Raw genomic sequence first — 22,626 nt, forward strand, 5'->3', positions numbered from 1 at the left:
TCAGAGATTACCTGCCACCCCGAGGGTCATTCCTCCATAGTGGGTCCCCAATGCTTCAGGGAGTCTGGTGAGGTCCCCGAATACAGTGGCAGTAATGTCTTTCTTTTTTTTTAATTTTTTTTTTCCATTCAAAAATTTACACTTCCTCCCTTCCTCCCATTTCCCTCCCACTCCCCCACTTCCCCTCCTTCCTCCCCTCCCTCCTTAAGAGAGTCCAAGGCCCTCCCCCCTACATCCAGGCCTAGGAAGCTTTGCATCCAAATAGACTAGGGTCCCAAAAAGCCAGTACATGCAGTAGAAACAAGTCCTTTATCAATGGCTTTAATGTCTTTCTTATGTTTTGCCTGCAGATAATAAAGGTGCAGAGACCAAAGAAAATCAAGAAATATCCTTGGAGAGATTAGATGATATTCATGATGTGATGGTAGGCCCTGTGGCCTGGTACTAGGGTGTACCATGGCCTTTCTAAGACAGAGCACACTAGACAGAGGGTGGAGTGAGACGCCCGTATGGGAACATTAGGCATCTGCCTTTCCCGCATCCTGCTCCCAGCTCCTGCATCTCACACCGACTAGCATGAGCAAAGGCTGGTGTGACTGTGGACATGGAGGTGCAGAATGGTTGGGCTGAGGGTCTATGCATTACAGGATGGAGGCAGAAGGGGCCTGGCCAGTGAACAGATGGGGTCTCCAGTAACACAGCCCTTGTACCCCATTCACCCCTAGCCTGGCTCCTCTGAAGCTCTCCTACATCTTCTATAAAGAGGACAAGAAGGTTAGTTGCAGAGTGGACGTCTTTGCATACATGTAATTTAAAAGAATAGATGTGTCCAGAATGTCTCTGTGTTAGAATCAGTGCTAAAACAAACAAAATGGACAGAGAGTTAGCTAACAGGTGCTCAGTAAGCACATTGCATTTATGGGATTAATTCCATTTTTATAGCTGGCTGTGCACTTCGTCTAATTTATTCTGCTGTGAGTGCCAGATCCAGTGGGAAGAAGCTGCCTCCTAGGGGTTCTGGCAGTAAGCATCCTCTGGACCACTCTCCCAGGCTCCAGAGTACCACATTCATCTCCAGGCAACAGTTAGCGTGTCTCTGAGTCCCACCTAAACACCAGGTTTAGGTGTTCCAGTTTTCCTTCAGCCCCAAGTCAAGAAAAGCAGCTGGCTTCTGGGCAGCAGACACCCCATGTGGTTGGGGTTGTCCCCATAACAACACATCGAGCCCTCGGCAGCCATGTGACTTCTGCTAAGATGGAGCCTTCAGCCATAATTATCAGAGTATAGTCTAGCTTCTGTTCCACCCCCCAGTTCTCAGCTGGGTCCCCAGCACCTCAACGGAATAGATTTCTGAATGCTGGATGTTGATAGAGGGCTCTTCTTGCCAGTCCAGGTTGGTAAAGAATGAGATGCCATACCTCCTCTGGACTATCAAGAGGGACGTTGTGGACTATCACAGCCTGACCTGTGACCAGATGCTGAACCACTACGGGAAGACAGCATCGTTCACCACCAAGGTGGATGGGAGGCTCCGCCCAGGGCTTCATCCGAGGGGGTGGGCCCCTGAAAACCAGAGACTGCTCAGGTTCCAGCTCCTCCCCCAAACACCTGCTGCCTCCTGTCCCGTATACCCACCCGCACGCACCCCTGTTCTTCCCACTCTGGGTACTCTCATGCCATGAAAGCCCCCTTCTTAGGGAACATGGGTCAAGCCAAAGCCATGGGTCCCAGTGGAGTTTACTTTGTGTGAGGCTGCCCACTGAGGTCCCTAATGCACTGCTCTCTCTGGAGATTGGGCTGTGTGTGAACATGAGAAGCCTGCCTTGGTACGTCCAGGCCAACCCTGACACCTTCTTCCCACGTTGCTATGGCCTCTGCACCGAGAGCGAGAAGCAGGAATTCTTGGGTGAGTGACCCGCGCCATTCTGAGGCACCATACCACACTTCCCGAGGGCCAGGACTCCAGTCTCTGGTCCACTTCGTAAGGGCCAGGCCAGGCATAGGCAGTGTTGGCAGTGTGGGAGGAGTCACCTGGAGCTGAGAGACCTTAAGTATTCAGGTATTGGCTCTGAGGGGACACAGGGGGCTTCGGGCAACACTGGCTCAGAGGTTCACCGCCTACTTCCACTCTCTGTGTGGACACCCTGCTGCTCAGAGCCTGGGCTCAACTCCAGCCTGGGTCTGCAGGATGCTCAGTTAAGCTGCCTGCTTATGTGCTAGGAGAGTTCAATTAAGACCCCCTCAGTAGAGGAGGGCTGTGCTCTAGATGGTCCAGGATGTCCAGAAAGACCCCTTAGATTCCTCCTCAGAGGGTTCTGGGAATATCCCTCAGGTCTCTGAGGGGTTGTGGGCAGGGACAACAGAGGAGAAGGGAAGAGCGGTGGCTGGAAGGAAGAGCTGTCGGGACTGGGTGTGGACAGGTGGATGAGCAGCTAGGGGAAGGTGCGGAAGCACCTGCTGAGGGTGGCAGGCAGACCCACGTGGCGTGCTCTGCTGCCTCTCCACTCTGGGTGGGCAGTGGGAGCGAGGCCTTGGTGTCCCTTCCAGATGACTTTCGGCGCACAGTGGCTTCCAGCATCCTCAAGTGGGTAGTCAACCACCAGAATTACTGCAGCAAAATCAAGGCCAAGAGTAAGAAGGAGGAGGCCAAGAATGATGATCCCAGCCCCAAGAAAGGTACACACCTATGGGGCCGGGCTTCTGGGCCTTAGCAGGGTAGGGTGTCTGGTCAACAGCACAGGTCTCTGTGCGAGGCAGAGTCTCTATGGATGATGGACAGGTTGGACATTGCTGCTTTGGTGGTCACACGCGCATGAAAAAGAGACACCGGTGCTTCTGGTTCAGCTCTGATTCTCATGGCCACCCTGTTCTCATTTTGACTGTATGCTGAGACCTCAGTCATTCTATTTTCACAACATATCAGCACCAGGCACCCTTATTTCATGATCAAACTAAGTCCTGTCCCCTGGGTGTTGTTCCTAACCAATGGTCACTGCTGTGACCCTCCATATGGCCCATGGAAGAGGACCTCAGTAGCAGCTCTGTGTGAGGTGGACACACAAGCAGTGACCTGGCTTAAAGGTTTTTTTGTAGTCTGCTTCAATCCAGTTTGTTTGTTAGAACAGATTCAGGCTCACAGCAAAATTGGCAGAAGGTACATTGGTTTCCTATCCACCCTGGGTCCCTATGCACCCCACTGTCAATGTCCCCATGCCAGGGGTACATATATTAAAACTATTGGAAAGTAAACTTTGGCATGTTAAAACATTTAAAGGATGTATTTAAAAAGTGATCTGTGAGTAAGGCAGCTTCAGGCTGTAGTGGAGGTTGTTTTTGTCAAGACCTGTGACGAAGGGCCCCTGGCTGCTTATGCGTGACTGAGGTAGTTCCTGCAGCTCCTGGCCCTTTCTCCTGCCTCTATGGTTCTTACTTTTTCAGGATGTCTACAATAGGGACCTACAGTATGCAACCTGTTGGCAATGGTTTCATTCACTTAACAGCAGGCTTTGAAGTTTTTTCATGTTTGAAGCTTTGTGATCAGGGCTGAGCAGTTCACTGTCCGTATGTGCTGGGTTATATATCCATTCGCCCACTAACAGACACTTATCATGGATCAAACTGCTATAGACTTCTATGCATAAATTGTTTATGGGAATTCTTTCACCGGTCTGCTAGCCAATTGAGAGGAGCATTTAGGTCTAAGAGGCAGGGTTTTCAATGGGGACGGATGTGACTGAGAAAAAAGGCAGAGCAGAGAAGGGTGTGGGCCTTTTCAAGTAAGGGGCGAGTGACTATGGATGTTAGTGGTGGCTTGTGATTTGGTTCCGGCTCCCCTTTTGTTCTTTAATATTTGTGCACAGATTTTGTTTGTTATTAAACAGTAAAGAAATTTTGCAACATCTGGAGCCCCATTTTGGGCACCATATGTGAGCAGAGTTTTCCTTTCCCAGCAGCCACTTCCAAATAACCACTCTGAGGCTTATACTAATTTTAAATGCTCAGCTCATAGCCCAGCCCTCATTAAATTTTGAGAGTCTTGGTTAGGCTGATCTTGAGCTCACTCTGTAACTAGCCAAGCCTTAACGTGTGGTCAGTGTTCCTCAACCTCTGGAATAGCTGAGATGGCAGGCCTGAGCCATGGGCCCATCTGGATAGGGAGGTATTGATGTCTCTTTCTATGATCATGGGTATATTTCAATTGTCCTTTGAGCTGTGTCAGTATTTGCTGCACTGAAGGTCTGTTGTTAGGTACATGTAGATTAATTATTGTTACGTCTTTCTGGAGAATTGACTCTTTCACTGCACAAAGCTCCTTTTACCCCTGACCATTTCCCTTGCTCTGTAGTCTGCTTTGCCTGATAACACAGATTTTTTACTTTTCTTTTGACTGATGTTAGCATGGTATATTTTCTCCTGTCTCTTTACTTTTAATCTAAGGTAGTTTTTAATCTACTCTGGTCATCTTTTACTGGTATGTGTAGGCCATCGGTGTTGAAGGTGATTATTGATTGACAGCTGCCATAGTTGGTACTGTTTTCTCTGTCTCTGTCACTCTGTCTCTGTCTCTCTCTCTCCCTCTTTATTCCTCTCCCCCTCTCCCCATTGTTTCCTCATCTCCTTTTCCACAATTTATGGCATGTGGCTACATCCCCACAGCCCAGTTTCCTATTCTCATTCATCCCATGAAGATTAGCATTCCACTTAGCCATGGTTCTCCATATCTCTCTCTGTTATATGATGTTTTACTCTTTTGGCTTTTTTTTGGTGGGGGGAGTCTGCCATCCATATCCCAAATAAATCATACAGAGGCTTATTCTTAGTTATAAACGTCAGCTTTCTTAACTTATATTATCCTGTCTACCTCTGGGTGTTTCCCATTCTCTTACTTCTGTAAATCTTACTTTCTGTGTAGCGAGCTGAATGGCTGGCCCCTGATGTCCTCCTCCTTCTCTTCCTCATTTCTCCTTCTAGTTATCCACTCTGCCTGCCAGTCCCTCCTATCCTTGTCCTGCCTTGTTACTGGCCATTCAGCTCTTTATTAGGACCATCAGGTTTTTGTTTTTTAGACAGGTAAAGAATCACAGCTTCACAGAGTTAAACAAATGCAATATAAACATAAGTCACACATCTTAAAATAATATTCTCCAACATCTCTCTCTCTCTAATTTTTGGGACATTGGTTTTATCTTTGACCTCTCTTCTTTGGAAGATCAAGAACTAGTTGTTCATTGTTTAGCTCAACTTTTTACTTAGGAGAGTAGTTACATTTACACCCCACATTCACTTTTATTTTTTTATTTTTATTTTCTTTTAGTTTTTCGAGACAGGGTTTCTCTGTAGCTTTGGAGCCTGTCCTGGCACTAGCTCTTGTAGACCAGGCTGGCCTCGAACTCACAGAAATCCGCCTGCCTCTGCCTCCCGAGTGCTGGGATTAAAGGCGTGCGCCACCACCTCCCGGCCCACATTCAATTTTAAATGGTTTGTTTATGTTCTGTGAATTTCACAGGCCCCTTGTACTCTCTGAAACTGCCACATAAGCTTCCTGCTCTGGCTTTGCAGCATGCTCAGTGAGCCTCCTGTGCCCATCACAACACTCCTCAGTGCCATGTCTCTACCAACACTGTGCCTGAAGCCCCCAGACATTCCCTATCTATGTTGCAGACCTGCTACCTCCCTGGGTAACCTACAGCTACCAGGAAGTCCACGTTAAGTCCACTTTCAGTCTGTACTTCCTGAGACTCAACAGTGGTCCTGCCTGAATCACGGGGTTGAGAAGGGATGAGACGCTGTGTAAGGCAGGGTCCAGGTGCCAGGACCAACCAACGCTCCCCGTGTATGTGGTACAGAAAACTCTGTGGGCAGTAGGAATTAGCAATCATAGCTGCTCAAAGTGCTCACAGGTGTCAGCAGCACAGGTCTGGTCATGCTTTTGGTGACGATTCAAAAGTACGATCTCCTCCCTGTCATGCCCTCCAAGTCTAGTTTCAGAGCGTGAGCTCCTGGTGGCAGCAGTGATGCTGAACCGTGAGGTTGACAAGACTGGTGAAGGGGAGGAGTCACCCTCCTTCCCCAGGGGAGAGGTGGTAGGAACGGGAGGGCAGCCTCCGCGCCCTGGGCGGAGCTCACACTCAAGTGCATGGGCTTGAATTCCAGATCCAGAAAATAATGACCACAAGTCCCAAGGCCTCTCCGGACAGCTTGTGGACACGGCATGCAAGGTGTGCCAGGCCTACCTGGGACAGCTGGAGCACGAGGACATTGATGCGACAGAGACCAGCACGGGAGCCTTGACTGAGGAAGAATGGAAAGACTTGACAAAGCAGTACTACTTATTGGTTCAGTAAGATGACACCCCACCGCCTTGACACCAGAGGTGTCCCCGTGCACACACTGGGATGCATGTCTGGGTGCTGGAGCACCTCTCTGGGTGTTGAGGGCACGTGCCTTGATGTCGGGATGATTGTCACATGTCTGGGCATCTGTGTAGGTATCGGGGTGCTTATCTACCTCTGAGTAGATAAGTACCTGTGTCTGAGGTTGGGATGCCTCCTGAGTCTTGGAATAGTCTGATGTTGAAGCACCTGCCTTGGGTATCATGGGTGCCTATTGGCTATTGGGGTACCAAAACTTTCTGGTATTTGTTTACAAATATGATACCACCTATGAGTGTCTTCTGGGGACCATGTCTCATTCTGTACCTTCCCAGCTCCTTTCATGCTTGACCCCCCCCCTTGGACCCACAATAGCCCCCGTGAGTTTGTACTGCTCAGGGCCTGGCAGGCTCTGATGAGTGTTGGCAGGTGGAGGTGCATCCCAGGCCTTCAGTCCATCAGGATGCTGGTCATTCCTCACTGCCAAGGCCCTCGTAATAATACTCCTTCCCTACCTTCCTCAGCCTCACACCCGCTGTGGTCACCACCAGGAACAAAACAGAGGTTGGAAGAAGCCCAGATACCCTACGGGGACAAAATCAGGGAGGCAATTCTTGTTCCAGAGGAACATGATAACCCCCACATACTGTCATGGGTATTTTCACCCTTTGACCCCTCCTTCCATTTGGTTACTAAGCATTTTCCTTCTCATCTCCCCTGTCCTCACCTCTCCCCTCCCCTCCTCTCCTCTGCTTTCCCCACTCTCTTCTGTGGACTTATGCCTGTAATCCCAGCACTCGGGAGACTGAGGCAGGAAGGGCTTGAAATCAGGGCCAGACTGGGCTATGCACTGAGTCTTGGGCCAGCATGGGGTATATATAGCAAGACTCTTGATTTTTTTTAGGACAATTCTAAAAGTTACAATATAGGTTTGTTTTTGTTTTGAGACAGGGTCTAGCCACTGCTCCCAAACCCTTCTTTATGTTTTATTATTCATCTTTAATTAGCCCGCTCTCTCTCTCTCTCTCTCTCTCTCTCTCTCTCTCTCTCTCTCTCTCTCTCTCTCTCTCGTCATGACAGTGTGATGTGACATACTTCCTCCTATTCCGGACACTCTTGTCATTCATTTCTGTCTATCTTTGTTTTATTTATTTTTATTTATGTGTATGCATGTGTACCTACATGAGTGTGCATTCAGGTGCATCAGGTGCCCACAGAGTCCCTGGACCTGGAGTTACAGGCGACTGTGAGCCTGATGTGGGTGCTAGGAGCTAACTCTGGGTTCTCTGCAAGAACAGTAAATGCTCTTAACCCCTGAGCCAACTCTCATCCTCTATCTTCATTTAAAAAGCCTGTGACATGCTTGCTGTTGCTGTGAACAGTCACTTTCATGTTTTTATATATCAGCCATTTTTGTTCATAAAAACATCTCTTAATATGTTTTCTTGTAAAGGCAAGAGGTGTAAACTTTCTCCATTTTTTAATCTCAAAAGATGAACATTTTTCACTTTTGAGAGATTTTTCTCCAGAATAGAGTTCTCAATTTGCAAAGATAGGTTGATGTTTGGATGCTATTCTGTCTTCTAACTCATGCCATTTTGATCAGGAATTTCCTGCCGGTGTCTTCCCTCTTTTGAAAGGAAGTAGTACCTTTTTCTCCAGCTGCCTTAAGATTGTCTTTGGTTTTAGTAGTTTTCTTACTATGTTTGTAGTAGTGCTTTTCTTTGAAATTATTCTTGTTAGAGTTTGTGTGGCGTCTTTGAACCAGGGGTTGACACTTTCCCCTCAAATTCAGACTCTCGTCATTACTTCTACATCTTTGCTTCTACTTCCTTCTCTCTTCTCTTCCTGGGACTCCAAGTGTGTGTGTGTGTGTGTGTGTGTGTTATGCTGTGTCCCGTGGGTCTCTTACCTGGGAGTCCTCCTGATAGGCTTGTCTGTTCCTGGCTATGTTCCATGTACTGTTCATCTATCTAACACTAGTACACTGCTTTAAAACACATGTTCATGATCTAATCCATCAAAGGAGGAGCATGCTCTGTTTACTCTCCCTCCCTGCAGGAGTTGTCTTCATTTTCCCCTGCATGAGTTGTTCCAGACATAGTTCCTTCCTGATCAAGATGGCTGTATCTTTGCACTTATTAGCCACTAGTAATTAACAGGGGAACATTGATTTAAAAACTGTTGTGCATTGGCTTACGAACTGTGTTTCTCAAAAAGCATTGTAAAGAGGGTGAAAATAGAAGCTACAAACTAGAGACAGATCCACTGTCCGCACACCTGACGGACATTCAAATTCAGAAGCTACAGAGTGAACTACAGTCAGAGAAAAGAAGTTCCAAATGAAATGCTCAGTTGGCAGAGGGCTTCTGTGTCGTATGTGAAGCCCCGAGCTCCATCTCCAGCATCACCTAAGCTGAATGCTGTGGCTAGTGCCTATAACCCCAAGCACTCGGGGTAGTAGCCAGGGGATCAGAAGTTCAAGGTCATTCTCAGGTTCACAGCAAGTTCATAGCTACTGGGCTACACGAGACCCTGTCTCAAGAGAAGAAAAAAAATGGAACAGATACTTGATGAAAGACAAACTCAGCTGTCTAATCAGATTAGATAAGTGCCCTGTATCAGAGCTTATCAGAACTACAGTGAACCATTGGAGGTAGCTCCCATCACCCCGAAGGATCTTGAGCTCAAAGCTAGACTGTGCTGTAAATGAGACTGTCTCAAAAGCTGAAAAAGGAAAAAGAAACAACAACAACAACAACAACAAAAAACCCACCCATGATGGATCCTGTGCACACCAGCGCACCAAGTGCTGGCCTAAGTCAACAGCTCTAGTGCAATGCTGGTGGGAAAGCAAGAACTGGATGCCCTATGACCCAGCTCTTCCATCCCTGGAGAAATGGAAGCACCCAGCCTCGGAAAGATGCAGGGAGCCCAGACCTGACCACCCCTAGCCGTGTCAGAGCAGGGACTGCAAATGGCACAGTCAGCTATGAGGCTGTGTAGGTCCCCATGTTCCGGACCACGAGTGTGACATTCTAGAGAGACAGAGCCTGTCCCTGTGGTAGAAAGTGACAGTGATGAAGAGCTCCCGTCAACTGGGACGTAAACCTGGAGAACTTTCTGAGCAGCCCATGCTGTGTGTCTTTTGAGCTGGCGATAAAGACAAAAGAGTACACACAAGCAAAAAAATAGCGAACTTGCTTTCTCTGTTAGGACTTTCTATACTCAGCCACATTTTTCTTAAACCTCTATTGAAGGAGAACCTGAGGCTTCACCACTGGGTGGCAGCATTGGGTTCCAATGCCGTGTGAAGTGACCCTGTCAGGAGAGCAGGTTCTGGGCTGCTTTGCTGTGACTCTACCCTTAGATGCCTCACAGCCCGCTGAGAGCCCGGGGGTGAGGGCGGGGACGGGGTTGATCCTTGAAGAGACTGGCAGGTTCCCACATGGGTGTTTCTGTGTCGGGACCCAGAAGGCCAAGAGGCTACGCTTCCTGGGACCTGCAGGGACCCTATCTGTTCTTTGGCGGGCATGGAGATGTCCAGAATCTGAACATTTGTTGAAACAGGCCAGGTTCCTACTCTGTTTTCAGCTACCTCCTAACTTTCTACAGTTTCCATCCTCTTGTTATGTGACAGAGGCATAATGGCATGGTGACACACAAGTCCAGTGCTGGCCCACCTTCACGGGTGACTTCCAGAGCCCCGGCTCCAGTGTCCTGCAGAGATCATAGGCAGTTCCTTCCCACTGGATAGCAAGACGCTTACCTTCCTGAGCCACAGTGGTGAAAGCATCCATGCTGTCCGGCTCTTGCTGATATTGCTTTAGTCATTGCACTAGCTGGACCAGACAGTGTTATGAGGACCCTGGGGGTTATCCGTACCTGTTTGCGTTGTACTGATTCTGACAGAGCTGTCCTATCACTGTGGAGTTGATCAGTGTGTAACATCTGTGGAGGAAGACCACATCTGCTTGGTAACTGGCCAGTAAAGGAAAGATCACTTATACGCCAACCTGTTTCCTGCTCCCAGGGGTGGAAACTGGCAATAGTTAGAACTCCAACCCACATGGCAGGGATGGCCATCATGCACGTTTTCCTAAACGCTGCCCTCCTTTCCCAGCAGGTGGACAGAACACACATGTATCCTGTCCCCTTGCTCCCATCCCCGGGGGGCTGCAGCCAGAATTGTGGCCAGTGTGCAGGGAGCCTGCACTGAACAATCCCCATTGTACTGTGTCTGCCCACATAAGGAGACTCCCACAAAACCCGAGAGGGGCTGTGGGTGTTGTCGTGGATGTCTCTCTCCCAGCTGCCTGTAGTGTACCCTCAAATTCTGAAAACTGCTCAGAACATCTCTCCTGATCCCTGTCCTTAGACCCTGAGATTATGGCGGCTTTCTAAGTTAGGCCTTTCCCTACAAGTCTGAAGTCACCAACAAGGACCTGGGGTCAGGTTGATAGTCCAGGTCACAGGACAATATCCTGGCTGCTACTGTGGGGGCAGGTAAGTCTGCATTGCAGTTTGGCTTCCTCTATAAGGATCTTTCTGGAAACAGCAGTGCAGGCAGTGTCTTGGCACAGGGACCCATCTCTGGTTTCCCTTGGGAACAGGATTGGTATTCTTGCCGATATAGGCAATCCAGATCCATGTATCAGGGTCTCTCTCTCTCTCTCTCTCTCTCTCTCTCTCTCTCTCTCTCTCTTTCCTTTTTTGAGACAGGGACTCTCTATTATGTAACCTTGATTGTCCTTGAACTTGATATATAAACCATGAAGGTGTAGAACTCACAAAGATCTTCCTGCCTCTGCCTAAGTACTGGGGTTTGAGGCGTGCACCACCATGCCTAGTTAAGGTCATTACTTCTTGATACACCCTGTCCAGGTACAACCTCTAAGGTCCATCCCAGGTCTCCTCAGTTGGTAGACATCCTGCTGCCCCTAATCCTTTCTTGCCAGACAGCCATTCACCTGTCCTAGAGCAGAGGCACCCACCAATCACTGGGGCTGAATGCTGCCTCTCAGCCCCTCATGCCCTTTCTGGATCTTGCTTTTTAGCGGCGATGCTTTCATCCTTGATTCGAGAAGTTACTTTTCACAGTGCCAGACTCTGTTGAGTAAGATCAGTTCTGTGAACCCTCAGACAGAGATCGACGGGATTCGGAACATCTGGATCATAAAGCCCGCAGCAAAGTCCCGAGGTCGAGGTGAGTTCACTGGGCAGATGCTCTGTGACAGAGAAAGGGTTCAAGCAGTGCTGCTGAGGCCGGACAGGGGTGCCCAAGCTGCGCTGGAGGAGGAGGTGTCTGTCAGTGCTGCTCTGGAGTCTGCTGATTTAGCTCAGATTTCCTCATTTGTGTCCATCCACTAAATAATCACAGAGTGTTATTTTAGGGGTGTTTTGTTCTGTGTGTGTGTTACCTTGATCTTAGCAATTGGCTTATTCTGGCCTCTAAGACGGGTGGAGGACCTTCATCTCAAGCAGTGTACTTCCCATCCCATGGATCCACTGTAAATCTAGAACCGTCAGAGGCAAATTCCAAACCCCTCTTAAAATTCGCCTGTGGGTTACTCACCCCCCTTCACACTTTCTGCCTCATCTGCCCAAATTGCAGTCAGCATTACCTTCCCTTCTTTCTTAATGCTGTGTGCATGTATGCACGTGTGTGATGGTGTGTGCATGTTCATGTGCACACATGCAGGTGTGTAATTTCCTAATCTTGTGTTTCCAAAGTCAACAGTTTCAGTTTTCCTATGAGAGATTTCCTCTTCTCTCTGATTTAAATACTAAGTTGGTTTATTTCCAGGCTTTCCTGTGAAATAATAAAAAAATTTAAGGCTACAAAATTTCCTTGGTCGCTGGCATTAGCTGCATCCTGTTATAGAACAGCCTATTTCTCTGTAGTGTTTAAACAGGCTTTTTAGTTTGTCTATCCTGTTGGTCTCTTGAGCTCTTCTGAAGTTTTTTAATTTATAGATTGTTTGTGTGATTTTTTTAAAAAATTAGATTAATTTATTTTATGTGTATGAGTGTTTTTCTCGCATGTATGTATTGCAGCATGTGTGTGCCTGGTGCCTGTGAAGGCCAGAAGTTGTCAGAATCCCTGGAGTTATTGGGTGGTCGTGAGCCCCATGTGAGTGGTTGGAACAGAACCCAGGTCCTCTATAAGAGCAACAAGTACTTTTAATTGTCAAGCCATCTCTCCAGCTCTATATATGTGATCATTAATTTTTTATTAATCACATATAAGCCTAAAGGTCTTCTGTTCTTAATTCTCTTTTCTGGGTTTATGTGGTCCATTCCCTTCTGGTGTATTACAGACACGGTCATATCTTCCTCCATTCTCCTGGGTGTATGTGGTCCATTCCCTTCTGGCGTCCTGCAGATGGTCAGATCTTCCTCCATTCTCCTGTGATGTGACCTTGGTTGGCAGCATGTGCTGTGTCCCTTCTTGGGCTTTGTGCTAAGCCTTCTTCCCTTCCTAAGAAATCTCTGTCTACTCTCACCTGTCGGGCCACACCTTCTTCCCACCGAAGACGCCATCCCCAGAGATCCTTTGTGGGCTGTTCAGACACGCTCTTCTCAATCAATGCCCTTCTCTCTGATGGTCACTGCATATGTTCTTGCCAACTGCTGGTGGCCATTGGTTAGCAGTCCAAAGTTACCTCAGCTGTTGGTTTCATTTTAGGCAAGATCTCAACTTGCTGTGGCCAAATAAATGGAAGCCATGTGCTTTGTGAGAACTTAACCTGTGCCCTCTGCCTTTTATCAACAGAACCGATGACCAGATGGTGCTGTGTAACTGGCCCCCAACTTTCAACAGGAACTTGTGTCCCTTGACCTGGTCACGGGTGCTCTGCCCATCTTGTGGCCTTGTTCCCATCCTACACTGTCATGGCAGAGAAAAGAGAGCTGAGGGGTCTGTTACCCTACACCGCTCACAGTGACACACATCACTCCTTCTTGCATGTGCCACAAGTCATGTGACCTACTTTAGGGCCCAAGGCGGGGAAATTGTCCTCTGAGTAAAGAAAGCCAGTGGGGGGGGGGGAATTAAATGCCTCCGACCTGTGCCCAGCTTTTCTCATTTGGCAGCTCACTCCTTTAGCACTAACCCTCCCTGGTCTCCAGAGGCCCTGCTCCGAGGACACACCAGACCCTAAAGCGTGCTCTTGCGTGGCTTTCTGCACTGTTTTTCCTTTGATCTCTGAATGCCCTCTGGAGTGTAGGGTTGGCCCCATGGCAGTAGGTGGGAGGCTGAACAAGTGGATGGCACCAACTGTAGCTTTGTCCACTGAATGCACACCCATCCATCCCTGCAAAGCCAGGGTGGCTATTGAGGCTTATTATAACTACGGGGGTGGGAGGCTGTGCTTCCCTGGGCCAAGGTGTGACCTTTGTTCTTGGAGATATCGTGTGCATGGACCGTGTGGAGAACATCTTGGAGCTGGTGGCCACCGACAGCCAGACCACAAAGGACAACAAATGGGTGGTTCAGAAGTACATCGAGACTCCGATGCTCATCTACGATACCAAGTTTGACATCAGACAGTGGTTCCTCGTCACAGACTGGAACCCCCTAACCATCTGGTTCTACAAGGAGAGCTACCTCCGTTTCTCCACACAGCGCTTCTCCCTGGACAAGCTGGACAGGTCAGCAGGGGGAGCTCCGCATTCCTCTACGTACCTAGCAGGAGACCCTTGGGTATGTGTAGATGAGGGACCCTGGTTGTTTGCCACTCAGAGCCCCCGAGGTTGTTCATCACTGCCAAAGCATCAGGGCATTTAGGGCTACCAGGTTCAAATACTCAGGGGTGCTTGTGATGGACAAACCACGTTCCAGTTAATAGTGAGAACCTGCCTGAATCCTCAGGGATGACCCAGGACTTTCAGTGGTTTAGTGATTGTAAGTTGGCAGGCAGTGTTGGGGGCCTGGATGCCCTAGGGGACTTTGAAAGGGAGAGTCAGATGGGAGGCTGAGGGTTGCCCAATAGAAACTTGGCTGGGTGAACTCTTCCTCCAGCGCCCTTGGAATCACACCTGGTAGGCCACAGTTGGGATGGAGCTGGGCATAGCTGAAGGCAACCACCCCTATCTGTGTGTTGCCTCTGGACAAGAGCCTATAGCAGAGCCTAGAAACTCACTGAAAATGGAGTCTGGGAGCTGCATGCAGCCTCTTTGCATGGGCTCAGCTGAGCCACCAACTCTGTGCTTGGCAATATCATGCACCCTTCTTCAGCTCAGGCTGATGCAAGATTCCCAGAGATGGTGTCTGAATGGGGGATAGCCCAGCTATACAAACGGAAGCTGAAGAAGTAGATGGGGAGGGGGGACTGTATCTTAAATATTCACCTTTCTTGCATGTGGCTGTGAGGCAGGCCTCACTCTAGAACAGGATAGAAATTCCCAGGGCGACATGTCTGCCCCGTACCTGCAGATCAAACGAAAATACCCTTAGCTCCAAACAGCGTCTTCCAGTCTTCTAAAAGGTGCTGCTTGCTTTAAGTCTGCAGAGAGCAAGACTGGAGGATAAACTAACTCACTGGGGACTTTAGGTAGGGACTCACATGCTCCTACTGATGTATACATGGGGAAACTGAGACCTGGGCAGGTTACTTTTCCTCGTGGTTGGTTGGCGGCTTCTGCATTGACAGGCTTCTGCTATGTCTTGGTACAGTCTGTGCTGTTCCCTAAGGCTGGCTGAGGGGGGACCATGGCTGCCGCTGGGGTAGCAGAACTAGCAGTCCAACCCCTACCCCAAGTCTTCTGCAACAGCCATGCACCAGGGAAGGTGACTTCAGGGCAATCTGGGCAGACAGCGCTGGCCCTGTAGAATGGTTGTTGGCATACTGCAATCTCACAAGCTGGGCAGACAGCGCTGGCCCCGTAGAATGGTTGTTGGCATACTCCAGTCTCACAAGCACTTGTGCCCACTTGCCCACAGTGCCATCCACCTGTGTAACAACTCCATTCAGAGGCGTCTCAAGAATGACAAGGAGCGCAGCCCGCTGCTACCTGGCCATAACATGTGGACCAGCACCCGCTTCCAGGAGTACCTGCAGAAGAGGGGCCGAGGGGGAACCTGGGGCAGCATCATCTACCCATCTATGAAGAAAGCAGTCGCCAATGTCATGCGGGTGGCCCAGGACCATGTAGAAGCCCGTAAGAACAGCTTCGAGCTCTACGGAGCCGACTTCATCCTGGGGCGAGACTTCAAGCCCTGGCTCATCGAGATCAACTCCAGCCCCACCATGCACCCCTCCACTCCTGTCACAGCCCAGCTCTGCGCCCAGGTGCAGGAAGACACCATCAAGGTTGTGGTGGACCGCAAACTGGACCGAAACTGTGACATTGGCAACTTTGAGCTTCTGTGGAGGCAGGTAAGGATAGGAACTACCCTGCCTTGGCTGCTAGTGTATGTCCACCAGGTGGGTGGGCCTGAGCTTCTGTGTGGCAGCCACCTCATCCCCAGTCAGTCGGGGATGCAAATCCTGTTTTTTGGGGTCCTGACTGCATGCAGGACTGTCAGGAGCCTGGGTCTGCCTGATCTGCTCCAAGCTCAACCTCCTGTGTGCATCAAGCCAAATGTTTATTCTAGATGCAGCATCTAGACAGCCCTGTCACTTAGGCCCTGTGGCCTTCACAGTCTAGTCTTCCTACCTGTCATTTTCCCATGTTCCAACTATATGGATAATGGGAGAGGCCCTTGCCTGGATAGCTGGGAAGGCTCCACAGCCCCTTCTAGACCGTTTCTCTCCAGAGCCCCTTATCCTCTTTCTGAAATCTCTCTAGTGGCCTCTCCACAGGGATGATCTAGCAGGTTACACGTCAGTGCTGAGGCTTTTGCCCCTGGACTCCTGAGGGTTGAGCCCCAGGACCTGGAGGAAAGGGAGCTGGGCTCTGCCTGAAAGAAGAGCCCAGTGAGTACCGGAGCCTTGAAGAAGCACAGACAAAGCTTCGGAGGCATGGCAGGTGGCTTGGCATGGGGCCAGCCAGGCGACTCTCTGAGTCAGGGATCCTGACAGCCTCCACCTCTTCTCACAGCCTGCCGTGGAACTGCCGCCATTCAATGGCTCTGACCTCTGTGTGGAAGGGATCAGTATGAAGAAAGCCAAGAAGCCAATGCCTCCCATTACCAACCTCAGCTTCTCGGAATCGCTCTCAGATACTCCACTCAAAGTGCGGAGCCCCCGGGCCCTACCGGATCCAGCTACGGGGCCCTCCCGAATGGCCCTGCGGCAGAACTGGAAACGGGAAGAAGCGAAGGTACTTTCAGCTCCCTGGTCTGTACCAGTAACAGCTGCTGAGGGCAGAGTTCGAGCAAAGCCTGCGTATGCCTTCCCGGTTAGTAACTACCAACATGGAGACAGTAAGACCCCCAAAAGCACTTTTATCAGAACTCAGTTCACCAAACACTCGGATCCAAATTTAACAATTGTACAGCACCTTTCCCTGGTGCTGCAGAATACGAAACCCGTGGAGAGGCCCCGGTCTCCCCCACCCAGAGCCTCGGGTAACCATGGGGAGCTTGTGCCTTTTTGTCCCATCGTATTTGAGGAGTTCTGGCTCCATCCCAATCCTCGAAGAAGACCTTCGAGCTGCAGTCTCCAGAGCAGGACACAGGGCTGGATCAAGGGTATGCCCCGAGACGATCTTCAGTCTGAACTCACAAGCAAGGGGCGGGGGGTGGGACACACAGGCAATGGCCTGTTCAGGCACTAGGGTTTCTGGGCGAGGTGAGCAGCAGAGTGGGGTCCTGTTGCAACAGTCCCAGTGGGATCCCCTCAGTAGTACTTGCTTCCTCTTAGGGGGAGCAGGGATCTGGGGTAGATTATAGTGTTCAAAACAGCATCACGTGGCAAAGTGGAGGGATTGCTGGGCTATTGCTCACAATGTCGTCAAGATTCTGATAGATGGAGCCGACACCTTTGTGATACGGGCTGTGTCTACACCCAGAGCATCACATGCCACCTGTTACCTGGCATCGGCTCAGAGAGTGTTGGGCCAGGCCCCCACCTTTTTCCGTGAAAGTATACTCATGCCCCATGGTGTATCACTTGATCTAGTTAGTCTATATCTTCTACTGCCCCCCAGCTACCTGGCCCTCTCTATAGCTCTCCTAACCTGCTTGCTCTCTGTGTCCCTGGGCGGGAGGTTTGGAGCACAGGCTCTCACTGCCACCTCTACAACTGCACCCTAATGCCAAGGATGGTAAAAGTGACATGTGGCAGCTGCTTGGCACATGCTGGACACAGGTGTGTGTTGCCTGTGGAGGCTCTGGGCGGGAAGGACATCCACGCCAGCTCCCATGCCTACGCCTGGCTACCCTGTGTGGGCAGCTCTGTAACCGTGTCTCTAGGAGCCATAGGGCTGCACACCTAGAGACCTCTTTCTGTGGAGAAGTGTCAACAAAAACAATAGCTCTGACAAGCTGTAGAGTGTCTCTAACAGTGAACCACACACTGGGAGCTAAACAGGGAAGTTTATCTCTAACAGCCTGGTCAGCGAGACCATGCTTCTGAGGTGTCTAGGGGAGGTCTCCCCTCCTACAGTTCCTAGTGTCCACCAGTGATCTCGTGACCACATCACTCCCGTGTCAGTCTTCACGCAGGCATTTGTCTTCCGTGGGTCTGCCTAGAATTCCCTCTGAGAAGGACAGCAATCCTTGGGTTCGACCCCCACCCACACTTTAGTATGACCTCATTCAGAGATGACATTAGCAGAGAGTCTAGTCCCAAATAAGAAAGGATCCAGGTGGACATAAATCTGGAGGATGCTTCACCCCACTTCACCCCATTGCGGGTGTAGACTGTGCTGATTCCCACTCTGGCCGACACCCCCAGGCAGCTGTTGATCTAGGCACCCCTGGCCCCTGCTGCTCTTGCCTCTTGTCAAGCCTTAGTAGGCTTCTTGCATGATCCCACTTGATAGTGAACTCGAAATTAGCTGTTGTCACATATTTAGCAACCCCTTCAGTTTTCTTTTCTGGAAAGTTCTGGCTCGCATCTTTGGTCCCCTGTCTGAAAAAATCATGGTTCCCATTTTCTCTTACTTGTCATGGTTTCTGTTAGAAACTCCCCTTTTATCCTTTTTTTTTTTTTTTTTGTCGCAAATATTGCTTCCTACCCTATAACCCGTCTTTTCCCTCCTTTGTCATATTTTTATTTTTTATGTAAAACCATCAACTATAAAACAATCAATCTAATCAGCATCTCTAAATTTGGTGACTTTTTTTAGTTTGTTAATGAAGGACTCAAGATCATAACAATAACCCAGGAGTATCTGCTAGCAATGCATCTCCTGGAGTTGGGTCATCATTAGCATGAGACAAGATCAAATCAATTCCCAACAGACCTCTCTGGGGAATCCTCCCCATGCATGTGGTCACCCCTACTACACGGTCTATGCCTACATACACAGGCCTGTCCCTGTATGTGTCAGTCTGCCTCACTGATCCACAGTTTCTTCACGCTGTGGCCTTGCTGCTTTACGCAAATCTCTTTATCTTGTTTCCTTGGAAACGGCTGAGCTGTCCTGGAATGGTACCTCCATCTACATCGTAGAATCAGGCTATCAATAGCAAACAAACACCAAGAGTAAAAGCTATTAGAACTTTTGGAGAGCATTAAGGTGGATTTGTATATCAGTTTGGGTAGAGCTGGCTTCTTTATCACAATGAGCCTTACAATCCATGGATGTGGTATACCTCTTCATTTGTATTCTTTAACGTCTTTCTTTAAATACCTATACTTTGAAAAATATTAAAAGATGAGTATTTTATTTGTTTTATGTTTATGAGTGTTTTGCCAACATGTATGTATGTGCAGCATGTGTGTACCTGGTGTCAGAAGAGATCATTGGATCCTCTAGAACTGAAGTTAGGGGTGGTTGTAAACCACCGTGTGGGTGCTGGGAACTGAACCACCGTGTGGGTGCTGGGTCCTCTGCAAGAACAGAAAGTGCTCTTAACTGCTGAGCCATCTCTCTAGCCCTTAAACTCCTAAACTTTTAAAATGACATTTATGTGTGTGTGCATGCACGTATGAAGGTCAGAGGACTCTCTCCCTCCATCATGTGGGTGCTGGGGATCAAATTCAGGCCATCAGGTTTGGTGGCCTTTACACTAAGACACCTCTCTGGTCCCTAAACTATAATTTTCTTTGCTCTTTTTTGACCGATTCCTTCCTCTGTATATTTTCTTTGTAAATGTTCTCTTTTGATAGAATTGTATTATATTTATAAATTATGCCCATTTTGTAGAAACACTATTGACTTTTAAAGGCATCATCTGAACAAATCTTGTCAGTTCTATTAAGTTATTCAAAGAGTTATTGGGTTTTTGTCATGAGCTTGCTATGTCAGAAACATGTCAAAAATTTTTTTGAATAACAAACAATAAATTCAGACTGGAGAGATGGATGGCTCAGAGGTTAAGAGCACTGGTTGCTCTTCCAAAGGTCCTGAGTTCAATTCCCAACAACCACATGGTGCCTTACAACCGTCTGTAATGAGATAGGGTGCTCTCTTCTGGCCTGTAGGCATATACTGTATACATAAATAAATATCAATCTTTAAAAAAAGAACAGCAGCAGTAAATTCACAGAGTGTGGCTGTTTCATTGACTGCACCACGCTAGATAACTTCTGTTTTCCTTGGTAACCCTGGTCAAGGCAAATATGTGTTCTTTTATTCCCACCTTAATTGCTAATATTACCTCTCCAGTCACACCCAGTAAATACATCTGTATGTGTGTGTCAGTATACATGTGCGTCACAGGATGGCCAGGAAAGGGCTCAGAGGCACAGTCGGCTCAGGAGCTTTCAGAAGTCTGAAAGCGGTGGGGCATAAGTGATGCTGGGGAAGGATCTGGAGTCCGGATACAAGGTGAGAGATGAGTGACAGGACTGAGTCCAGCTGTAGAGGTGAAAGGGCAAACCTGGGTCCAACAGGAAAGCAGGAAGATGAGCAGATAGCGGTTTAAGTAGGTCATGTCAACAGCGGGGACGGAACTAGGCAGAAGCCCTTGAAGCCCGAGACAGTCTTTCTCAGCCTGTGCTGCGAAGGTGAAACTGAACAGATGGTGTGGTTCATGGGGCCATTGTACCAAAAGTCATCTTCCGCCATCAAACGGGATCAAAAGCTGCTTGTGAAACGGAGTCTCCCGGAGGAAGGCGTAGCCTGAAACACCAGTTTTACACAATACGGAGTGACTTAGGGCAGGGCCTAGTAATTTTTGGATGTTGAATTACATTGTCTATTATAGTTCAAATATTTAACTAGATCATCCTTTTCTTTTTCCTCAAAATTATCACCCTTTTCTATTATTTTATAAGTCCAGGACTTTGTCCATTTATTCGTTGTCCTCAGGCGTATATAAGCCGGTCAATCATAATTCTTATTCTTGCGCAACTTCTTGTATTTTGGCTCTTTTTTAAAGCCAGGGTTGGAGTGGAACTTCACACCTGCTTGATGTTCTAGCATGTTTCCCTGTTGCTGTGATAAAACACTAACCTAAAGCAACTTGAGAAAGGGTTTATTTGGCTCACAGGTTCCTGTTCCCTTACCAAGGGAAACAGGAACGCAAGGCAGGAGCCTGGAGGCAGGAACTGAAGCAGAGTCCTGCTTACTGGCTTGTCCTCCTTGACTTGCTCAGATATTTGCCTTATACAGCCCAGACCCACCTACCCCTAGATATGCCAGGGGGCTCCTTCTACATCAATTAGCAATAGGAAAATGCATTCTCCCCACACATGCCCACGGGCAGTTGATAACTGACGCTTACGTGAACCTAAGGCAAGCACTCTACCACTGAGCTATATATACCCTTAGCCCTTGGGTTAGTTTTATAATGTAATAAGAAGCTGCAAACAGGGAACTCACCTCCTCCTGCCCTCCCATTTCTTCCCCCTGAAGCCCTCATGTGTGCGTGCATGTGCGTGTGCATGTATGTGTATGTGTGCATGTGCACATACACAGCTGAGGATTCAATCAGCATTTAAACAAAGTTTTATTACATTTTTCCAGGGAGAGAGGTATATGTATGTCATGACATGAGAGTGTGGAGGTCAGGAAACAACGTGCAGGAATTCTCTTTCTACTGTGTAGGTTCTGGGGACCCAAGTCAGGTTATAAGGGTTAGCAGCAATTGTGTGTGTGTGTGTGTGTGTGTGTGTGTGTGTGTGTGTGTGAATACTAGAAGTGCTAGCTTACAGAGATAAAAGAAGAAGAAAATAACTGCTTTTGATAGTGCTTAAAATAATGCACACCCCCAAAGGTGGTGAAGCACACCTTTGACGCCAGCCGCAGAGGCAGGAGGAGCTCTGTGACTTCAAGGTCAGCCTTGTCTATGTAGCAAGTTCCAGAACAGCTAGAGCTACATAGTGAGACCCTGTCTCAAACAAACAAACAAATGTAAAACAACACAGAAATGAATATATAGGAAACTTTACCACCTCACCAGATCACCCCTGATCTAGTAGGCATAAGAAAGTGGGCTGTTGGTGCCACACATCTCTTGTTCTTTTGCAAACTGTCACCTCAGGGTGTTTTGCATGTGTTTCTATGCAGTGGTTTGTACTAGTGTATCCTGTGGATATCTTCTGTGAGACTGTTCTTCTGATCCTCCTGCCTCTACCTCCCAAGTGCTAGGATTGCTGCCTGTGCCACATTGCCCAATTTATACTGTGCTAGAGAGAAAACCCAAGCAAGCTACCAACTAAACTACCCTAGACACCTAAAAAACTCACTCTGTAGACCAGGCTGGCCCGGAACTCACAGAGATTCTCCTGCCTCTGACTCCAGAGTACAGGGATTAAAGGTGTGCGACACCACACCCAACCTTTATTTTGTTTGTTAATTATGTGTGTGTCTGTGTGGGTATGTATGCATGTGTGTAGGCTCACAGAGGCCAGAAGAGGGCATCATATTCCTTGGCGCTAGAGTAGCTCTGAGTCACCTGATGTGGCTGCTTTGAACTAACTTTTACCTCTGTAAAAGCAGTATGAGCCAGGCGGTGGTGGTGAATGCCTTTAATCCCAGCACTCGGGAGGCAGAGGCAAGCAGATCTCTGTGAGTTCGAAGCCAGCCTGGTCTACAAGAGCTAGTGCCAGGACAGTTAGGGCTGTTACACAGTGAAACCCTATTTCGAAAAAAAGAAAAAAGAAAAGCAGTATGCACTTTTAATCAATAAACCTTCTCTCTCCAGTCTCTCTACTTGAGATCTTATACATCTCTGATTAGATTTAGTCTTCATTAA

The 22,626-nt window shown here is 48.5% G+C and overlaps 1 protein-coding gene across 1 annotated transcript; it reads left to right on the plus strand.

Annotated features, from left to right (window-relative positions):
- The first annotated feature begins 1,294 nt into the window (after positions 1-1,294).
- On the plus strand, positions 1,295-17,524 carry Ttll8 (tubulin tyrosine ligase like 8). Its single transcript, XM_050129548.1, has 8 exons — positions 1,295-1,517; positions 1,792-1,906; positions 2,548-2,676; positions 6,154-6,340; positions 11,429-11,577; positions 13,781-14,024; positions 15,316-15,751; positions 16,416-17,524. Exons 1-8 carry the CDS (start codon positions 1,362-1,364, stop codon positions 17,091-17,093), a joined length of 2,094 nt encoding a protein of 697 aa, XP_049985505.1. The 5' UTR covers positions 1,295-1,361; the 3' UTR covers positions 17,094-17,524.
- Positions 17,525-22,626: the final 5,102 nt, after the last annotated feature.

This window comes from Alexandromys fortis, unplaced genomic scaffold (assembly GCF_014885135.2).
Source record: "Alexandromys fortis isolate MF-2015 unplaced genomic scaffold, M_Fortis_MF-2015_v1.1 scaffold_28, whole genome shotgun sequence".
Lineage (NCBI taxonomy): Eukaryota > Metazoa > Chordata > Mammalia > Rodentia > Cricetidae > Alexandromys > Alexandromys fortis.